The sequence below is a fragment of the Aplysia californica genome, unplaced genomic scaffold (assembly GCF_000002075.1).
Source record: "Aplysia californica isolate F4 #8 unplaced genomic scaffold, AplCal3.0 scaffold00470, whole genome shotgun sequence".
NCBI lineage: Eukaryota > Metazoa > Mollusca > Gastropoda > Aplysiida > Aplysiidae > Aplysia > Aplysia californica.
The window spans coordinates 342,494-364,959 of record NW_004797740.1 but is presented as its reverse complement, the minus strand read 5'-3'; the positions used below and the strand labels follow the sequence as shown (position 1 = coordinate 364,959).

Here is a 22,466-nt window from a genome sequence, read left to right as displayed (position 1 = left end):
CCCCCTTCCTCTCCCTCCCACTCTTTCTCTCATACACGCATACACACACACACACGCAGGCAACTTGGAGAACAGAAGGTGCTATTTTTGTGTGCCTGGTCTGTCTCCTTTGCAAGATGGCTTATTTGGTTCTTGTTCCAGTGTGACTTCCATTTGTCCACACTCCTCTTGGTAAAATGGTGGGACTATTGCTGTTTTGTGTGCCTGTCTGAATGTTAGTTGAGGCAATAAAATCAGCCTTTAGTGGTTAGTTGTAGAATGCACTTAGAACAAATCATTTCAGGAAGCTTCACATTTTAGAACCTTGGAATATAAATGTTGTACATATTTTACTGCACAGAATAATTTGTAAATAGACACCATTTATTGGATCCCCCCCTCCCCCACTTTAAAAAAAAAAAATTTGATTTAGCAAATTACATGATGATTTTTTGTTGTTTCAAAGATCATTTCAATTTTACAGGTTAGATGTGAAATTGTCCATAATTTTCTGTGTCACCTGTTGTTGTTCAGGTGTTTGTGTGCATGAATGTCTTTTATCCATCTGTTTGCAGAAGTTGCAGTTGCATTCTGTATCATGCCCTGTGCTTCATCTCCTGTTTCCCAATGAAATGCCTCTGTGAATTGTTTTGCCTCCACAAATGTTGTTTTGAATGAGCATTCAGTTGATTTCTGTTCATACTGCTGACCCTTTCTTTGGCTGTGCTATAATAGATGCTACTGCCGAGGTCTGTGGCTTATTGAAAATCTTTTCCTTTTTTATTTTAAAACTTCTCTCTGGTCAGTGTGTTGCCATGTATTATTACTGATGCCTTTTTTTTTCTTGTCTTGTGGTCTTCGTGTCCAGCTATCCCATCATTTTAAAAAATAATTGTGAAATAGCCAATACCTGCATGTGGATGAGCTACATGAATCAAGTGTCATTTTGTAAGAATTCTTTTTTTTTCTTCTGTTTGCACAATGTACTTAGGATATGTGCACTCTACCAGCGTGCTGCAATAATGGCTTTTGCCATTTATATTTTGAGCAAATAGAAAAAACAAACTTAATTTCATGTCATTTCCAGGCCAGACTCTGGCGACTGAGAATTTTTTTTTTTTCACGTGGAATTCAGTAGTGTCTTTACAGGTACTTATTTTTAATGTGGTGGTCGGCCATCCTATGGGGGAATGCAATGGTGAGCCTGATTTTAACGAGTCATTCTTGTAGCACGTTGAGGACATACTGATGTTGTGTAGCTTTTTAATGAGATGTTCTTTGTTACAATGTACTGTTCTTGAAGTTCCTTTGAGATTAGATATATTTGCATTTTAATAGCCGAATATAGCTTAATGATAGCTCATGGCTTTTGTGAAAACATTCCATTGGGCTCAGCTCAAAGCTTATTCCAAGAGCATCACAAGTAAGAAAAAAAGTGAACCTCCTTTCTATAAAATATTTGAAATTGATAGGTTTTTGATAAGCTGTTCTCTCTCTCTCTCTCACTTTAAAAATCAAAAATAGAAAAATCGCATGTCATTATGTTTTTGTGTGAGATTTACGAAAACTCAAGCTTGTTCTTCCCACTCCCCCCTCTCCTGGAGGTACAGATTGTCAGTCGACAGAGTTTATTTTTTGAGCTACATAAGTGGACAAGAAGGGGTAGGACTAAAGAATCAAGTTATAAGTGAAACTTCATCTTAGGTATATAGGCATCTTGTTTGAATGATTCGGCTGAAGTTACTGTTGTGCTGTTTTTTTCCTTTGAACTTGAAGTCTTCTGCACTTGTTCCAAACATCCATTTATGTCTAGTTGGAATTGGAATTGAAAATGTTTCACTGAAAAGAGCTGATTTATGTCACACTGGAATTGAAAATATTTCACTGAAAAGAGCTGATTTATGTCACACTGGAATTGAAAATGTTTCACTGAAAAGAGCTCAAAACGTTAAGTGCATAATTATCATCCTACTGCATTTAGCGCTGTATTTACAGTTTGGGTACCTGAGCTTCCCCAACATACATTAAATTTAACTTTGTAAAGTTTGAATTTATCTCAGTGCTGCATTTTGAGGTGAAAGTTGTCAAGTTATAACAAATGTATTTCTGATGGGGTTGAATACAGCAAACGGTTTGTAAAGTTAGCTTTATTTCACATCTTTTAGGAAACAACTTGAAGAACAAGTGTACAATGTTTAGTTATTGGCAAAAGTCATTAAAATGCATAATTCTTTAAAGCTTTCAGCAGAAATTGGTGATTGTTTGATTTGTGAGGTTCTGTTCATTTTTATATTTTTCTCCATTGCATGCCTTCTAATGTCCAAAAACCTTGGTGTAAGATATATGGCAGAAATGTTTTCATTGGGCTGTATTCACCTGCACCATTTTTTTCCCCCCAAATTAAAGTGTGAGGCATCGTGGTGAAATCCGGCGCTCGTCAAAATAATGAAATATCGAAGAAATCTGCATTTTTTGGCTAGTTTGGACATTTTGTTTGAATTTTTGTTTTTTGGCTCAACACCTTGTATGGAAAAGCAGTGATTAAAGGCGCAAAAAAAGTAAATTTGCAGTTTCCAAAGACTCCAGCTATGAAAGTCATCAAATTGCGACCTTTTTCTTGCTAATTTTATCTCTGAAACCAGGCGACCCCACCTCCTTCAGCGACATTCGCAAATATCTCGACTTCTATTCAAGATAAATGAATTTTTTCCTCAAAAGAAAGGCAAATGAACAACCTTTAAGACGATATCAATAACTCCATAAGGCCAAAAATTGATGAGCGCCTGGTTTCACTACGCCGTGACACAAATTTTATGTCAAGGGATGGAAACTGAAAAGGATTGACCAGGTCCAAACAATTTTTTCAACTAATTCTGTAAATTATATAATTATAGGAAAATTGAAGAGATACATCTATTCATACAATGCATGCTTGTGTTTTGCTGCAGCATACATGTTACATACAAGTTTTTGTTTGGCTTGTGTTCCTTTACAAAAGACAGATGCTCCCTTCTTATTGCATAGCAATGCTTGTTCCGTACTTAGATTCATGTTTTGTGGCTACTGAAAGTTTTTATATTTGTGAACATCGGATATTTTCAGTGTTAACTAGCAATGTGCATGTTTTCAAAGGTAGTGCATTACTTTCTAGGATTAAATGTCCAGGCTTTTCCTTTTTTTTTGTGAAGAAAATACATTTTCTTCCTTGGCAAGCAGTTACTTGACCTACACTGAGTTTCCTTTGGCAAAAAGCACATAGATGCAAGCCTTTTCCGAGTTGGAGCACTTTTTCCGAAAGGGACGCTGGAAAAAGGAATCTGTGTCCGGGGAGAAAGATAGTTGCAACTCTGGACTTACAAACAAGGACCAAGACTGGTAATTGCTTCTGATGCTGACTATATTTGAAATCAAGCAAACTAAGTATACTGTTCAATAAAGGATGGAATGAAGCTTTGTAGAAATTGATGCTCACTTGGCTGTGCACAGCTGAGTGAGTGAGTTTGTGTGTGTGTGAACACAAAGAGGTGCCACTTCATGGTTCAGCGAGACGATTATTTGTATGTTGAAGTAATTTTTACACATTGAAACATCATCAAATTGCTACTGTGTTTCAGCTATTTGTCTGCAGATCCTTTTGTCCAAATAGTGTAAAAAAAATAAAATATGTTCAAAAATAAAATCTGTAATAATTTTTCAGTCTGGTCTGTTCTTTCCTTGTTCATAATTTCAAATCTGGTCTGTTTCAATGCCATAGTCCAAGACCTTTATCCACAGTATTTTATTGTATTCAGCATTTAATATCTCAATAGATAGCATGCGCCTGTAGAAAGGTACCAAAAGTCACTCCAGGCCATTTCGAGCTACAGGCTGATAATGACCGAAAAAAATCACATTTTTGACCGAAATGTTTCCATAGAAAATGATAGTTCCACCATTTTTTAACAATGGAAAGGGTTTTCATTGATTTGACTTTTAAATATTTTGTTTTGAATAATTTTTGAGAGTAGGGTATATATTATATTGATATATAATGAAAACTGCTTTTTTAAGTGTTAAAATCTCTTCTTCAAACCCGTTTTCTCTTCCCTATATTTTACCATTGAATTCTAATCATATTGATTTCAACTGAATGCCAAATTGGGAATGAATTTTCTATTTTTAAACTTTGTATGTTATATCATTACACCCTAAGGACGTGGACAAAAATTTCGTTTCGGTATCAAACGGGAGAAAAAACATTTTGCAATAACTGTGTAAAACAAAATCTCTGCCCCAGAGTCTCATTAAGGTGAAAATTCGTTTCTAAAGGTGCCTGGTTGGAGCGGGCAAGTCAGGGTGGAGCGCGTAGGGAAATGCAAGGGGGAGTTAGGGTGTATTGTGTTAAACTTAAAAGCTCGTTTTCTCCAAATTATATCTTTATACCCTACTTCGCAAAATGTGCAATATCTCAAAAACTACTTGAGATATCTCAAAAATTCAAAAAACCATGTTCAGCATTGAATTTCCCATAAGGTACAGCCCTCAACTTAAAATGGTCAAAATCCAACTTTTGGTAGACCTACCTTTCTTCAGACACAAACACACATACAGGACATATGTGGAAAATATGATTTTCATTTCTGTTGTGTAATTTTTTGGTATGCAATGAGAATCTCTTCCCATAAAACGCACCATAAAAATTGGAGAAAAAAACTGAAAACAATTGCACAGTATGGATGTGTGACATAAAGGATTTATTTTGGAGAAAAAAAATGATTGCTGATCCCTTTTCCCCCTGACAAAAAGACTAAAAACTGAACCAGATAGCTGGGAAATAAATCAACCATACATTTGAAACATCTCAATAGTATAATCATAATAATATAACAAGAACTGTTTCCTCCATCATAAGAAGCATTAATTAAGAACAAGACTTGGCTAAGCTGGAGTAAGACGGGAAGAAGATACAGGAAAATCTATAAGAATAACATAAAAACAGCTACAGATACCAGGGCGACGGGATACATAGCTACTGTGAACTGAGCTAACCACTTGTCCGACACTGGATGGTCGGACTCAAAACGAAATAAATTATACTGCCAGATCCAGTTAACATCTCTACCCATGATGATATTGAATATTGTGCTGATTAGAGAGACACTTTACAAAGACATTGCATGGTGAGGTCCACACGTTGACTGAAATGGCTCCACACTACATTCCTGTGTGAGTTATTGCAGGGGACAAGCGGAAAAGAAATGTAAAATTAACTCTAGCCTGAGACATTCTGGAGAAGACAGACTTCACAACACTTGTTCAGCCCTCTCCAGGGCGAATCTTGGGGGAATGCCTGGTCCTTCAATAGATAACAACCCTATACTCTTCGATGTGAGGGACACACAGGTCTCTCTTTCTATGTATATATATATATATAAATATATATGTCCGTACTCGATGAAGAGCAGCATATTAATGACAGCAGAGAAAGCCGGAGATCATGTCACATTTCAATTTGAAGAAAACTACAATACACCACAAGCAATAATCACACTATTTCACTAGTGTTACAAGCTACTGACATAATTTTTTATTACACAAGCAAAACTCGAAATTCAAGACCTCGTCTCCACAAAGTTGAACAACTGGGTGTTACCCCTCCAGGAAACGAGTCGCTATATAAATTCAGTGGATCTGTTTAATTATCAAAGTTGCTAATATCAGTTTGCACTTTGTGGGCTTTCTCAACAGACTAGTGTCTCATACTTTGGAAATCACTCCTTCATGAAGCACAGTGAACGATTTAATGGACTAATGACAAAAGGGGAAGGCAGTGGAACAATATGATGAAAGAGGGGATGAGATAGAAGGGCAAGGGGATAGACAGAACAGACAAATTAAGAGTGTGACTGATGGCATGCACAAAATGAAAACTAGGGGGTGTGCCAAACAAGTTACTGCCAAAGTGCACTGTTATACAGAAGAAGAGTTAGCAAAATACCTCACCCCAAATGACTAGAAAAATTAACACCAAAACCTTGAAATACATTTTTTCCCTTACAATAAATCTTGATCATTGTACCTATTCCATTTCTTATCTCCTGCAAAACAGGCAGATTGTACTTTAGTTTTATATATACTTATCAGATCAGAACCTTTAAATTCAATGCACTAGCCAAGTTCCCAGCAAACAGCATAGCACTAAGGCTTTCCCCTACCCTAAAGCTGTCACACTTGAGGATTGTAAAAAAAAAAAAGAAGAAGAAAAATTCATCTGAAACCTTTAGAAGTCGGTAAGTGGAGTAGGAATCCAAACAAGACCAGTAAAACCCAAAGTCTGTATGTTAGGGATCTTTGGGGCCTCTCCAACCAGTGTGACTATTCATCAAGTAGCCGTGAATCATCTACTCACAAGTCATCGAGACCTCTTGAATAACTAAGCTAAATTTTGCACAATAAACTTGAAGAAATTAGCATTTTAGAAAATCATTCAAAGAAACTTCATATTGTCGCCATTCCAAGAAAAATGAGTAACATTTTTTTGTTTACCCTGCAGGCTGGGTCAAACGGAGTGAGGCATTTTTCTTGCGACAGCGACACTATATAACATCTACACACCCATTTCACACTAGGGATAAATGGTTCAACACCAAAGAATAAATGGTTACACAAATTTAAAAACTTTGTACAGTTTATACATTAAAATGTTTGAAGACGAGGTACAGTCCATGGTAGTCAGAAAATCCTAAAAGTCAATTCACAGAAGATGACGGAGATGGAGGAACAATAGCAATTATGAATCAATGAAATGTACAATCTATTTACATTTGGTGGCATCAAAACATCTAACAAACTGCAGGAAAGTAAATCATAACAACAAAGTTGAAAACGAAAGAGTTACTGCTTAGATGAAGTCTGAAAACTTGGGCAGAGAACATTAGCGATGAGACATACCAAAACAGCATTACATGCACCAACAGCAAAAAAACTGAGGAGAACAAATTTGTCACTTGAACAAATGAAGAAAAAAACACTTTTTGAGCTCACTCTAGTCAAACTACAATAAGAAAGTAAAAAGAAGTGCATAGAGAATATGTCTACATATTGATCCACACTAGCAAACACACACAATTCAAATTGCATACATGTAAGTCCTCCTTGATTTTTCTCTCTCTGTTGTCATGTTCACTTTGTCTCTGCCCACCACTGGCTAAGTATATGTGGAATCACCATAATTCTGATTCCAACACATTAGTAGTCAAAACACAAGAAAAGACTTTTCCCGTCAGGTGTGACCACACCTTCCATTCTTCCCACATCCAGACAATGACGGAGCTGAAGCACACATTAGCAGCAGCAAAATGATTAACACTTCATTACTACGGGGGTGAAACAATGACAGATGAGGCTGTCACACAGACTTGCCATAGATCCAACAGAAACACGCACACACTCACAAATCCTTTATCAGCAAAATGAAACTAGGGCACACAAAGCGGCACCACACAATGACACGAAAGGAACATGGAACAGGCCAGAAGAATCCCAACTTCTTCTACGATGCTCTGAAAGACAAGTTGGCGCTGTGGTTATGGCTGGAGACAACACTGTCCAAAACAGGCGTTCGGAGAAAGGACAAGACTGCTTTTCACCACAATACACTTTTCAGTTGTACTGAAACGAGCATGCCTCTTTAAAGATGATGGGGGGGATTCGCCCAAGTTAATTCGCCAATACCTGAGTGCAGAAAGGAGGTTTTTCTTCTAATTTCTGATGGAATAGTAAAGCGGAGGAAATTACTCTTCCTTTGTCTCACGACTCCATAAACTGTGGTCAAATTAACTGTTCTCTTTTCCATTCTCAACAATAATACTGTCACACCTATTTAGCAAACACAAAGGAACAAATCTTCACTTGCGAAGAAGACAAATCATAATAATCCAGTAATGAAGCTCAAGCACTGATAATATATCGAAATAGTTCACACGCATAACAGGCGAAGGAGCTTCTGTGTAGACTGCTGCCTATTTACATACCATCAACAGCAGACAACATAAATCAAAACCGTTATAAAGGGGAAGCCGATTTCATCATGCCACATGGCTTGTGCATTTGTCAAATACGTCCACAAGTGCTGGGAACTACAGAAAACTTCAGAATCCAGTTTGTAAGGTTACGTCAACACAACCACATCTTAAGAGCTAAGCTAAAAAGTTCAGTCTTACACAATCATTTTATCATTGTGGGAGCGTTATGCAGTCGCAGGAATCAACTTTACCACCAAACACCAGACAGTGCTGTAACAGAGGAAATGACAGCAATTGGATGGCCGCCGGGTCAGTGTGAACGTCTGGGGGCAGTCACAGCTTAAAACATCACAGTAGCTAATGTTAAGTCAGATATTCTGAGAGAGGTTTCTCCTCCCATTGCAACAGCATACAAAGAGGATACCACAGGGAAAGTACACTTGATATTGTGACTATAATTTTTTCCCATTCCCATCCATCAGGACAGCATGACCGAGGGACCAATTACAGACAACATGCATGCCCTTCCAGTAAACCAATTAGATTTAATTTGGGCGCTGGTCAGTCAGAAAGCAAGTGAGCAGTTTGCAGGGTAGGAGAAAAAAAACTTAAGGGGAGACACTACTGAGACAACCGAACTTTTTTTTGTGTTGTGTGTATATATATATACAGCTAAAAATGGCAGTTTTGCATAATTTCCAAGTGACAAAAGGGTAGTAATGAGTATGACAATGAAAAATTATATTTTTATTCAAACTGATTATCATGTGTACCAAATTACTCATTCACCTTTTCCACAACATCTCTGAAAATTGCTGTAAGTATTACTAACAATATATATTAACTACCCACACAAGGATTCTTATTTGTTGTAATTAGTAAACGTTTTTAACAGGTACAAGAAAAAAATCTTGCTCCATTTTTAGAAACATGTTTGTTAAACCTCTCACAAGCATAATTTTTGTTCTACAGAAAAATCCCCCTGAAATTAAGAACGAATTCAGTGGTTAGTGCGGTGCGTTCAGGAAAAAATTGAACAGGAAAATCAATATTTTACCCACTTGACTCAAGAGTGAATAGAAACTGTGTCTCCCCTTAAGAGAAACTGTGACATTCAATAGACAAGAGCCTTCTTTGTCCTGTAGTCAATCCACAGCTACAAAAAAAGATACACCAGGGCACCATCAAAAACATTGCAGGAAAATATACACAGGTTGGAGTTTGCAACAGTACATCTCCCTCCATGGTTTCAATCAGTTACGAATACGAGCCTGAACTCATGAAAACGTCTTTATCTCCTCAGACATGACATACTCAAGCTGAGCTTATTTCCCTTTCATTGAAATGGGACAAGAGAAAAAACAAAGTCATTGTCACTTCAGTGCCTAACGTGAATAATCTGAAACTAGGACAACGGATCTACTTCTACCCAAAAAAAAATTTCAAATCTGGACTTAATTAATCTCGAGAAAGTCTTGCATTCTAATTCTTAAGGAAGAAAATGAAAAATCTATTTTAAAAACAAAGCGTTCAACCAGCAAAAAACGTGATCACTTAATATATCTTTTTATAATGCTGACATTTTCACGACCAAAAAAAACCCCCAACAAAACAAATAAAACCTTGTAATTCATTAAAGTTATCAAGTATATCAGGCCAACATGTACACATCAACTGTTCAAGATTTGATAACCAAAAGAAGTCAGTTATGTGAGATAAGCCACAATGCAAGAAAGTTACAATGACACAATCTTCCCAAAGGGGGGAAAAAACCCTAGCAACGGTTCACAGGTCTTTTCATTGGTGTAACGACAGCACTCCGGCCTAAGACCTCTATCAGAAACCGTCATAAGCGATGGAAACGAGAGACATCATTTTGTACACAAAACCCCACAACAGTTACTGGTTGGGGCTTACATTGTCAGCAGAAAAGCACATTTCATATTCATACACACTTCCTTGAATGGTTGCCACACTCTTTTTGTCATTTTTTTTTTCTTGCAATAATCTATTTAGGGATATGTTATTTACATACACATATTATTTATCAGGGTTTTTTTTTACTTATACATAGAATGCAATGATAATTTTTCTTATTTATATGTATCATGATTACATAAATATTTTACTCAAACAAACAAAACAAAATCGAAGGAAAAAAAAAGAAAAGGAAAAACAAAGGAAAAGTTGCTTCAAGCTTGAAACTTCCTAAAGCAGGTACACAACCCTACAGTGAAAACGAGGCTTTTTTTGGTTTTAAAATGCTCTCAGCATATTTGCAATCAAGATACCCTTTCCACCTTCCTCTCGTTACAAAGACATGGGAGCAAATGATGAAACTCCGTAAGTCACATAGCACTCGCTGATCTCATTACTTAGAAACAGGTTTCCTTCATTATTTCCCAATAGGAGCAATATTTAGAAAATGAACAAAAATTCACAAATATAATCCCTTAAATCATACATTATTCTTTTTTTTTAAAAAGAAAGAAAAAGAAAATCGAAGTCCTATCCTACCCAAGAATTTTGAGGTAGCACCTGGGTTGTTTCCCTTTACAATGCTTAGTCACAAACTTGCTCGCGTTTACAAAATCTAAACAAAAGACAAACACTCAAGAGAAAGGTAGCAACTGCTCAGTAGGTGACGTCATAACAATTGCACACTTTTACCTAATAACCTTTCCCGAGCACAACGCTGGCTGGAACAGACTGTACCAGATACACTGGAACTAGAGTATGAGCCTTCACAGGCCATGCCTGGACCACATATCTGCACAACAGTTTTTCAAATGTGTATCTACCACAATGTTCACCACTGTGACATGAAAAAACAAAATATCATGACTACCGCCACTGTCTCTGCTCCCTTTAATCCACCGAGCCCTGGCTAGTACAGAATCGCAGTGGTCACTTCTTACTGGCCATTCTCACATTCTCCAAAAATGTTCAGGAATGTAAATAAAAAGGTACCGGCCTTAATTTTAGGCTTGGATGATGATACCTTGTCTCCTCTATAATTTTTACTAGCTACTGCAAAAATTTTGTTCCCTGATTTTTTAAAGGTCAAAAAACATTTCTCCTCACCTAATGGACTGAAAATGATAGCGTACCAAAAAAAAATTATGACTAAATCTAGATATCTATATTTTACTTAACTTTTATGATACTGTCATGTAAAGTCATCAGACATCCTTATAACTAGTATTGTTTATTTTTTAAGAATCTTCATTTCCAGTTAAGATACTAATTCACCTAAAGCTTCGTACAAAAATAATATCGCATTATAAGGTCGTCGTCTTGGGGCGGGATGCAAAAATCCCCTTCCCAACTATGTTTGGTACCAGGGCTCAGTGAGTTATGTCACACTTAAAACATTTTTAAATATAGAAGACGACAGATTGGATGACCATGTGGTAGTGTGAGCAGTCTGGCAGTTGATGAGTACTTTATGAGTAACACCAGTAGTTAGGACCTTTTCATTAAAACATTCATTTTCATTAACAAAAATAAAGGCAATGTAAAGCATTTTGTCACATGAAACAACTACTGAACAGCAAATTAAACAACCTTCACCGTAAACATGTGCAAGTTAGCTGAACGGGACATTAAAATTTACAAGAGCAAAAACAATCAACAATAGGGGGCAATTTTCATCGGTTGCAAATAATTACAGTAAGCATATCATAGGTACACAGCATCATCACAATGTCAGTGGAAGGTACGATCAGTTGTAGTAGTTTCAAACTATCAAGAAGGCACACCCTGCCTGCGAAAAAATTATAAATAAAACTATCTCGTCTATCCATCATATTCATTGAAAAGAAAAATTGAAAACAAAATGTCAATATTCTATGTGAACTGAGAGAAAAATCATTTTTTCGAAAAGGAGGAAAAAATACTTTTTAAAAGCGAAATGACAGCGGTGTCTGACGGACAACAAACTCTGGACAGGATAAAGCAGTCCAGAGAATCCCCACAAGAACACAAGTCATGGCATCAACACATTCTGAAAGGCTGTCAAACCCACCCCGAGGACAACACCACCAGTGTGCTATTAGAACATGATCCAACTGCACTCACTCACAATCAAACTAACAAACACAAAAACCCTCCGAAAACCCTGGTTGACAAGTGATGACAACATGTTGGAGGTCCCCTTTACAATGAACACCGACCAATTCCTCACCAACACTTGCATAATACTTCGTTATTACAACTTTGAATTATCTTGTGCACCAATTTTTAAAAAATATACACAAAACATACAAGAAAACATTAAGAATAAAATAAAAAATAGTATCAATCTAACAGATCAGATTAAAGGTCGAAGACAATTTCATGTGATAAAGGAATACCTGAATTCTGTAACGTTTCAATCTTTTCCCCATCTATAAAGATTTTAAAAGCGCTAAATGCAAGGACATTTCAGCCTCATATTCACTCAAAACAGATATATATATAACTTATCTCTGGCAAGTAAAGATGAAAAGAATTGTTGAATAATTAGCTTCCGTAAAGTTCGGGCTATAAGCCATGACTTTTTTCCTCAGCTTTAAAATCTGCGGCTTAATCAACTATGTGACTCATTTGCCGATTTTCCAGATTGCAGGAGTGTCACTCCCTCTCCTCTATTAGCATACACCTAAAACATTAAAAAGCTGACACATTTTCCACAACTGTACATTTTAGTGTATGCGTAACAAACACAGTTCAATAGATGGGAGAGTACTTTTGGTGGCTCCTGTGGCGACCTCTACACAGCCACGGGGTAAAATCTACAAGCTTCCGCTGAAAAGTGGAACAGGAGAGTGCTGCCGTCCTAAAATGAAAAATTTGTAGTCTAAGATATGGAAAGTCGTTTTGGGGCATCTTAGTGATCCTGTAATGTACATATCTGTTTTGTATAATCTGCTGCAGTGTAGCTTATTCGGGAGAAACAACAATTCAGATTTTTTTTAAAACCTGGTTTGGCTTATATACAGGTATGCTCAATAGCCCGAACTTTACTGTATATCAAAATTTATTTTATTTGACTCGTCCAAATCCTCTCACAGAAGGTTCAGTGGGAGTAAATATCTTTCGGCTCACTATTACTCTTTACCTGTCTTCAGACTCACCTTGTAATTAAAATTAAATGCTTGCTTTGTCACAGAAAACTAAAATCGAAATTACACCAAAAAAATTATTAAAAAAAAACAACCCAGGAAGTCTTTTCAACAAGATTGTGTAAAATTCAACAACCCTGTTAAGATCATCACTAAAGCATCCCCTCCAATAAGGTAGCGCACACCAGCACGAAATAAGAGATGGCTAAACATATTTTGATGAGGCACGGCCAAAAGGAAATGTGTGTTGACTAGCTGTTGTTGTTGTTGCTACTGCTGCCCTTGCTTGTGGTGCTTGCTGCTGCCGCCGCTGCGGCTGCTGGTTTTGCCGTGGACTGTTGGCTGCTCCCCTGGGCTGCACTGGCCTGAGGTGGTTCTGGCTCCTCCTGTGGCAGAGAGACAGGGATAGATCTCGTGTTTGGTTTTTAGGAAGGGTTTAGTTTAGTTTCAATAAGGGTTTTGTTTTAGTAAGAGTTTTACGGCACTTTCAACACAATAAGGTCATATAAGAGCCGAAGATTAGGTGTTACAAGAGAGTAACACACAAAAAAGGAAAAGTAGAAGAGATCAGGAAGACAGATGTTAGATAGGAAAGAAGGAGCAAACCACACCAGAGCACCTGCCAACCACCTGCAACACAATAAAATCATAGAAGTGTCGGAGATTTAAGTGTTACAGGGGCTCTCGTGACCTTGAGGTTAAGGTGTTCACCTCTCATTCAAAGGTCCCGGGTTCGAATCCGGGTAGCGACCGAAAAATCTTCTCTTAAATTATGTCCTTTCACTTCATTTCCTGCTCTCTAACCATGTTCTGTCGTCTGCTTTTGTCTCCACTTTCTGCCCCAACCCCCTCACCTCCTTTGCCCCCTCCTCTGGGCTCCTGACTCTTTCTGCAGCCTTTCTACTGCTTCTCCTTGCCTCCTTTTTACTGCTGTCTTTCAGTAACACCCCTGATCTTATGGTAAGAAAAATCTACACTTCACTCGAACAAGGGCGATAAATCTCGGAGGTTCCGCGTGCAAGTTGCGCACGTTAAAGATCCCTTGATGGTCCAAAATCGATAAGAGTAGGCTTCGGCCGCCATCTGGGCAAAATTGAAAATTTTCCTACCGACTGAAAATGTGTGGTGCGTCCCGCGTGCTCATATGACCTTATGCAGTTGCGTTGCGAGCCCCGTAAAACACTTAACAAATCCCCCACCAAAAAAAAAAGAGGTGTTACAAGAGTAACAAACACAAAAAAAGGAGAAGAACTAAGGACAATAGACATTTGATAGGTAAATAGGAGTATACCACACCACAGCACCTACAAACCACCCACTAGTAAGAATTTTACATCACTGGCAACATAAATAGGTCATATAAGTGCCGAAGGTTAGAGGTGATACTACTAGAAAGTAACATACAAAGTAAAGAAGGAGGAGATAAGATAAGATAAGATACATCTTTATTGTCCAGATCCTGGCATGTTGGTTTGGTGTTTCACCACGTGTACACACACACGTGCGCACACGCCATGTAAGCTTACAATCACATGCATAATATAAATGAGCAGCAATATAAACAATAATAATCGTAAGCTAGATACACACCCAATGTTATTTTGATACATGCTCTAAGGTCGTAAGTATACTTATACAAGATGGTTAAGATGGAAGCATTTTGATAGATGATGGTAAAAATGACCTTCTGTATCTTTTTTTGTTATCAGAAGCCTAGGTCTTTCACTTCTGACTGATGTGTTTATTTGAGGGAACAAGGGATGTTTGTTGTCTAAAAAGATGGAATTAATTTTTTTAGTGCAAGCTGTTATATACAATTCATCCAAGTAGGGGAATGTAAATGTTGAAATTTTACATGCTTTCCGTATTACTCGATTTTAAGTTTGTTGCAGTTTTTAGACTTTCAAAAGTTTAAAAAAGTTTTAGCAAGTTTTATGACACTTGTAACACAAATAAGTCAAGTTTGGAATATTAGGTGTTACTACTACAGAGTAAGTTACAGACAAAGAAATGAGGATACATGTTTTAAGAGTAACAAACAAGCAAGCAATTGGAAGTTTTGTCTCTCCGATTAAAGAGAAGCACATCAACACAACAATGGCCATTTAGTGTAGGGTGAAAGCAAGGCAGACAGACAGGAACAGCAGAGGGAAAGAATGGAAGAAGAATCTTGCAATGACACTCTCCAACAACTCACAGTATTTTGAGTTTTAGGTAGACAGAGATGAAATAAGTGTTCTCAGTAACAGGCAGACAGAGAAATGAAACAAGATTTCTGAGTAAACAAACAGACGTGCAAATAAGAGTTGTGTCCAGTGCTTTTAGTTACAGACGTACAGATAAAATTTATGAATGAAGTATTTTGGGTTACAGACAGAAAAGAGAAAGGAGTCAAGCGTTAAGTGAATAAACATTTCCAGCTGAACATTTGCACCTACCAGTCAGTGAATAAACTCTTCATTTCAATATCTTTTTTTAAAAAAGGAAGAAGAAGAAAAACTCCAACAGCACTCACCATTATCCTGAAATCCTCTAGCCTCTTATACTGAGACAGTTTAGCCTGCAGCTCTGGATTCACATCCACCTTACGCCGCGAATACTTGAGGAATGCCCAAAACTTTTCAAGCCCGTATAGTTGTCCTGTTGACACAAGAAAATAATTGTTGGCTCATGAAAACTCAGGACAAATGTGTGCGAGAGAGAAAGAGAGTAAATATCCGAACTTAAGAACATACGAAGACAAGTAGGGACCTTTGCAACTAAATTCCAGTGGGTCTACACTGTTGCAATTTTTTATGGATAGGAGTTGACATGAGGTGGCACGTTTGGAACTTTTAGAATGTACAGATTTCTGTTTTTAAAAATACTGAAGTTTGAAAGCACTGCACATAAATATAATCAGGGTAATTCATGGGTCTCAACTCAGAATTCTAAAAAAGGAGGAACTTTCCGGGTGATCCCCACAGAGGCACATTGTCGCAAAATACCCATTTGATTATTATTATACTGTTGAACCCTAAAATGCTGAAATAAATACCATCAATTTATCGAAGCAAGGTTATTTCACACCAATTTGATGAAAGATAATTTCAAGTAAGAGTCACATACCAAATATTTACAATCTTGATTACGTACAAAAAGAGGTGGCGCCTGGGGTCTTGTGCTACTTATTTATATTTTCCCTTCATCATATTCGCCTGTATATATAAACTATATAAAAATGAATCTTGTTTTGAGCCTAGAACCAGAATATCAACTGTCATGATTCATATCATATATATATCTATCTATATCTATCTATCTATCTATCTATCCATCTATCTATCTATCTATCTATCTATCTATCTATCTATCTATCTATCTATCTATCTATCTATCTATCTATCTATCTATCTATCTATCTATCTATATATCTCTATATATATATATATAATATATATATATATATCTATATATATCTATCTATATATATCTATCTATATATATATAATATATATCTATCTATATATACAGTAGTCTCCGCCTAAGATCCCGGTGCTCGGGAGCAAGGAAATGCGGGATCTTAGGCGAACCGGGATCTTAACCGACGAACCCAGGGAAGAATCTACGTTGACCCATGCTAAGGCTCACAATAGGTACAATGGTCTCCCTCCACTCTACAATGAACTGACGTGCCCGCTTGGTGGGTTTATGACGTATGACGAGCAAAGAGTGGTTAACCTTGATGGCCTATCACAGTGCATAGTGGGATGAGGCGTGCCATTTTCACTTATTATCCTATCATGAGTCTCAAGATCTACGCTTATCCAGTTGCCCCTCCCCATTACCTTTCGAAAATTTATAGCGTTCCATCTCTGACCGAGTTCACCCCCCCCCCCCCCCCCCCAAACCGCCTTTGTCGTTACGCACCATTACGTTGTGAACCCACCAATTAATGTTCAGTCTGTCTCGCAAATTGGGGGGTACAGACAACTACAGCAATGGTCGGGGAAGAGTCCACAGTTCCTTGTGATCCCTCCTGGAGCGAACTTGTAGGCCCTTCCCACCCAGCGAGTGATGTAAGGTTAGGGGGAGAGCTCAGGTGTGAGTGCGATGTGTGGGGAAAACAAACGCGTCGGTCAGTTCACACCCCGGTGTGATCCCGTCTGGGGCAAACATTGTACCGCTTCATCGAGTTTTACGTGTATGTGATCACATTCACGAAAGTGGCTGATCTTTGACGCGACGGACATTTTATTGATCTCAACTTTTCACTCTTGGTTGATCGGCTGTGCCCGCCCGGGTTTTTGTTCCACAAATTATGATTTGAAATGCGGGATCTTAGCCGAATGTACACCTTCGGAGTGAATTAGAGCGGGATCTTAGGGGTGACTTTTGTATAGTAAAAATTCTGTTTTCTTAAAACAGTGGGATCTTAAGCGAACCGGGATCTTAGGCGGAGACTACTGTATATATATAATTAATAAACGTGAAAGACAAAAATTAGAGTAGAATAGCCCAAGTAGACCTATTCAGTGTGAGAGGTGTAAGAACTGCGGGAGGGCTAGATGCAGTGATACTGAAAATCTGCGAATCTTGAACAGAAAGCTAAAATATAGAGATCTAATTTACTGTCCAATGAACGCAAACACTTAGGCCCATAAGTTCAATAACTCGCTTACTTACGAGTTATGACGTTTACCGATTTCACACAAGGCCTGCACCAACGTACACTTTACTTTGCAGAGAGCTGTAGATCTAGTAGTAATCAAAATTCTAAACATCAAACATTTGCTTCCAGTTTCAGTTTTTTTGTCCTCTGGTGTTGCATCCAGCCCTCCCCCTATCCGCGAGTGCGTGTTTTTAAAAAAATCAATAATCTCCTCCCATTCCTGAGTCCTGTACTTCAGAGCGCTCAGAACGTGCACAAGTTCATTGACCGGTCACAATGGCGAGCCCGACAAGACGCTTGTATAACTTTCTTTTTCTTTTTTTTTTTGGTGGCCCCCACAAGTGACAGCACAGTGACAAATATTGATTATTTTCATGACAACACCATGTTTGTAATGCCGAACCTGCATGTTACAATAAATGTTACGTTATCAGATTATTACTGACAAATTTCTGGGTGGTAACGAAAGCGAAAGTAGATCTTGATTTTCCAGTTGAGCCTTGGTGACACAATTCCGCTTGCCACCAAAGCCGCTAGTTCACATGAAACATACTCTCAGAGGAGAATTAATATCACAATCACGACCGGCAGAAATGGACTTAAAGACGTTATTGGATCTCGTTTTCATATATTCTAGATCTTTTATGTATTTTCCCGGGTCTCGGCGATTTTTTAAAAATTCCCAGGGCCTGGCAGTCACCCTGCTCCCAACAACTTTCTGACTGGCCCGCTGTTGCGGTAGCGGAGTTTATCGGAAAAAATGGCAATAGCAGAAATCCGCTAAATAGCGGACTATTGAGACCCATGGTAATTGAGACCTGCAAAACAGATACAAAGAAGACCATTCACAGAAAATAACAGAGAATTATAACAAATGATTTGATTCTTACCAGTCATACAATCTCTCATGGTGTCCTCTTGGAAATCTTGAAAGACTTCCGGCCTGAATCTTTTCTCCAGACCATAGCTGAAGTATCGGAACAAGCACTCTAAACCATACCTGGAATGAAATCACACAAGAGTATTTTAAAAAAAGGTAAAACATCAGGTAATCATTTTTATTTTGTTTATGTTCTGCAACCTTAGCAACACAGACAAGATCATTAAACAGCCAGGGCAGCGAAGGACACTGTATTCTTGCAAGGATATCCAACATGAGAACAGAATGTAATCTTTAGAGAATACGGCACGCTCGTTACACTACAGATGCCAGTTAACAGGATAAAGACAAACAAAAAGCGAGAAAAACATTGTTTACGGCTTAAGAGCACGGACAGGTCCAAACTTAGGCAGGATCACTTCAAGACAATGGCAACACTGAAAAGAAACAAGTGAAACACACCACACTAGAGCACCCACCAACCATCTACACACCCAAATCATAGTATATAACCAACAATGGTCTGATATCAAATGATAACAGAACAGACTCTTTGACTCCTGAGGATGCATCTAATTGGCGTCTGGGGTGTAGCGGTTTGACACTTGGTTGCCCCACATAAGAGACCAAAATTCGATTCCCAGATTGAGGAGAAATGTTTATCGAGTACCTCTGCCTTTTTTCTGGGATGTTACATCCCTCTCAGCCCAGGGTTGGCCCTTTTGTGTTGTTGGGAGTGTAAAATTACCCACTTTTATTTAAATTTTCAGTATCCATCCTTCAAAAGCTAGTCAACGCTGTCATACCTGTGACCCTTGGAGGAATCTTCCACAGCCAATTGTCGAAACTCGTTATACATTTTGCGGTTAAAATGCTGACGCAAGAAGAAGGACCAAAATCGGTATAAGCAGTTCATCTCTTGGGACAGGCCTATGCCGAGACGTTTACGTTCTGTGGAAAATAAAAATACACCCACATCAGGCCAACACCATCACACCTTCACAAATAAATATATAAGTGAAGGGGACACACATTCACAACACAACGCTCATCTATAACAAGAAAAAAAGCAAGAAAAGGAGATAGAGATAGAAGAAACTCGGTAATCAGGCAGGCCTGACCAATGGCACCCAAACATAAGCTCAACAAATACCCACAAACAATCTTCTAGGCACAAGAAACAAATTCACGCTATAGCAGTCATTTAAAGCAGGAAAAAAAGCAAGACAGACAGAAACAACAGAAGGAAAGACAAGGAAAAGGAAAAGGGCCCATCATGGCCGCTCCAACCACCCACCAATACGATTATAAGAGAAAAAGACTTTTTAAAAAAATAATAAACGTACATAGAAAGTCCTTAGTTTCTTATAGATTCATTTATGTAAAAAAAAAAAAAAAAAGAAAGAAAGAAAGAAGAAAAGGAAAGAAAGAAAAATAAAGAAGGAAAAAAAAGAAAAAACCCATCGTATTAGGAATTAACTTAGAACTGTAGAGAAGGGTCACGCTACTTGCAGCCAAGAAAAAGTGTCTCATATTTCAGTGTATGTCGAGAATCAAAAAATCTTTGCGAACCTCCTTATCCAACCCAGCAAGTTATTCATTCTAGCAGTAGCAGTGCTCGAAAAATAAAAATGTGCTGCTTTCACACAAACCAACATTTACCTTTAAGGCACTTGGAATGAAATTTATTGTACACATGCCACACAAAACCGTTGTCTTTGAGCAGTTCGTGTGACGGATGCTCGAAATTGGGCATAGAAACTGGAGTGCACCCGTAGCTGGAAGCCAGCTGACTGTCCGAGGGGCTGCAAAAAAAGATTTTAAAACAGAAAGACATGCTTAATACTGACTCACTGATGATGAACAATACATCCCCTTCCCCTCCCCACACAACAAACCCCCCGTCCTGCTGGGGTGTAAATGATAAAGGAACATAAAAGAGTTATGGGGACGCACCTCGACATGATTACATTTACTGCTAGTGAAATTAAGACAGGAAGACAAAACCCAATCAGGGTTAAGCAAAGAAATAGGATCTTCTGGTGACACTGTTCAACCAAGAGCAAACCACAAAATTGATATCCACGAAATTAATTCACTAATTAAAGACAGTGATCTCCAGCTAATAGCATGCCAGAAAAAAAAAAACATAATCTGCCTTAAAGCGCTCTGACAGTGCTTAATGAAATTTTATCAAAAATAATTAACACTCCCAAGTTCAAATTCCAGATTGGCAACTCCATCTAATAACATGATCGTTCCTTCACCAGTGTCAGAAACAGATCAGCCATTAAATTACTCATTTCACTTGGAATTGAAGGAAGTGAAGCAATCAACACATCCCCAAACTAGTTAATTCTAATTTCTGTTTTTCCAAAGAGAAAAAGACATACAGGGACAAAATCAAAGACAACTGCGTAATGACGATAGCCCGTGACCGATCATGTGTGGCATGCCGAGAGAGTGACAGGGCTGTACTGTAATTAAGATGGTCATTGTCTTATATTGTAAGGTGTAGAAAAACTTTACACTTTGGGACAGGCTCATCTCAATGACCCATCCTGCTCAATGCAAAAGATCAGAATATTTATATTTTCTAACTAGATCTATGTGTGTTTACACCCTCATCAACATAATTCAGACTTAAGAGACAGGCTTCCAACCCTGCCAATCAGGGCAAATCCTTGCTGAGAGAAATTAATCCTAGCAGAAAAGATAGACTCTCGAAAAGATTCTCCCCACTCGGAAATCGAACTTGGTTTCCTTCATGCTACGGCAAAGTGCCAAACTGCAACACCACATAGGCTGATTTACTTACTTACATTACTCCCCTCAAAATTGGCATAGTAGCAGGTTTTCATAACAGCGCACTTTTCTTGTCACCCAAAATGTGTGCTATTATCTGGGGACCACTGCATAATATAAATTAACATCTGTTGCCCAGCCAGTGTATCTGATAAAGTGTGTGGACATGGACACTGCATGTAACAAAATGGACCCCTGTGCTCCTGTTCAGAAGACAAGGGCATTATCTTTTACATTTTCCCCAAATAAAAAAGATCCCGACCCAAAAGTCAGAGGTCCCAACTGACAACGAGAGAAAAAAAATCCTGAACATTTCAGACTCAACAGAAACCGAGCACGGATAACAAAATTCAACAAATCATTTGTCTTCTATATCTTGTGTCAAGATTTTGTCCATGTTGAGTGCAATAACTTTGCCATGATTGGCCCGTGGTTGGGCAAAACCTCAACACTTTCAGTTAGAGGGATGCCAATCCGGTTGGGCTGGCGCAGTGCGTTTTGAGTGGATTAAAAACCTGAACTGACTTTGGACAAACGAAAGCAGACGAGGCAGTTTTTGTGACTCGTTTTTTTTTTAAACGGAAAATTCCCATGAATGAAAAGATTTTGCATCCCTGCAGTTAAAAGCAAATTCAGCACCTCTACTGGATTACTGCAAACTACCATGACAGAAGTTTATTTAACAGATTATGACAAAACAGCCTTCACAAAGTCCACTGACCTAACGGAGCGTAAGGAGGCGGACGTTGAATTATGACGAGATCGAGCCTTGTGCTCCTTCCTGTCCATGACCCAGCCCACATGGGACTCCAAAGGTGGGTTGCTGCTGTGGCGGGTCTTCTTCTTGCGTGGCGTCTGGAAAAAACACACAGGGATACCAATTGACAGTAAGTATGTGTGTGTGTGTGTGTGTGTATGTGTGGGCATGCGTGCGTGAGGGAGCGTGCGTATGTGTCAAGTCAGTATAATGACAAGCATAATCCCCTGGAGCATATAGGGACAACAGTGACATGAGAAGATAAAACAAAATACAGAAGAGCATG

At 38.3% G+C, this 22,466-nt stretch overlaps 1 protein-coding gene across 7 annotated transcripts in view; it reads right to left on the bottom strand.

The window, feature by feature from the left end:
- Positions 1-4,691: 4,691 nt before the first annotated feature.
- The window catches only part of LOC101850900 (la-related protein 1B), a 75,991-nt gene continuing 58,216 nt past the window's right edge, over positions 4,692-22,466 (bottom strand). For all 7 annotated transcript variants that reach the window (XM_005105416.2, XM_035971604.1, XM_035971606.1 and 4 more), the window contains 6 exons: positions 22,145-22,278; positions 20,281-20,423; positions 19,425-19,569; positions 18,629-18,738; positions 15,603-15,727; positions 4,692-13,473 (listed from right to left, as the gene is read on the bottom strand). In XM_005105416.2, coding sequence (XP_005105473.1) covers positions 13,339-13,473; positions 15,603-15,727; positions 18,629-18,738; positions 19,425-19,569; positions 20,281-20,423; positions 22,145-22,278 — 792 coding nt within the window. In that variant the 3' untranslated portion in view covers positions 4,692-13,338. The remainder of the gene's footprint in view (positions 13,474-15,602; positions 15,728-18,628; positions 18,739-19,424; positions 19,570-20,280; positions 20,424-22,144; positions 22,279-22,466) is intronic.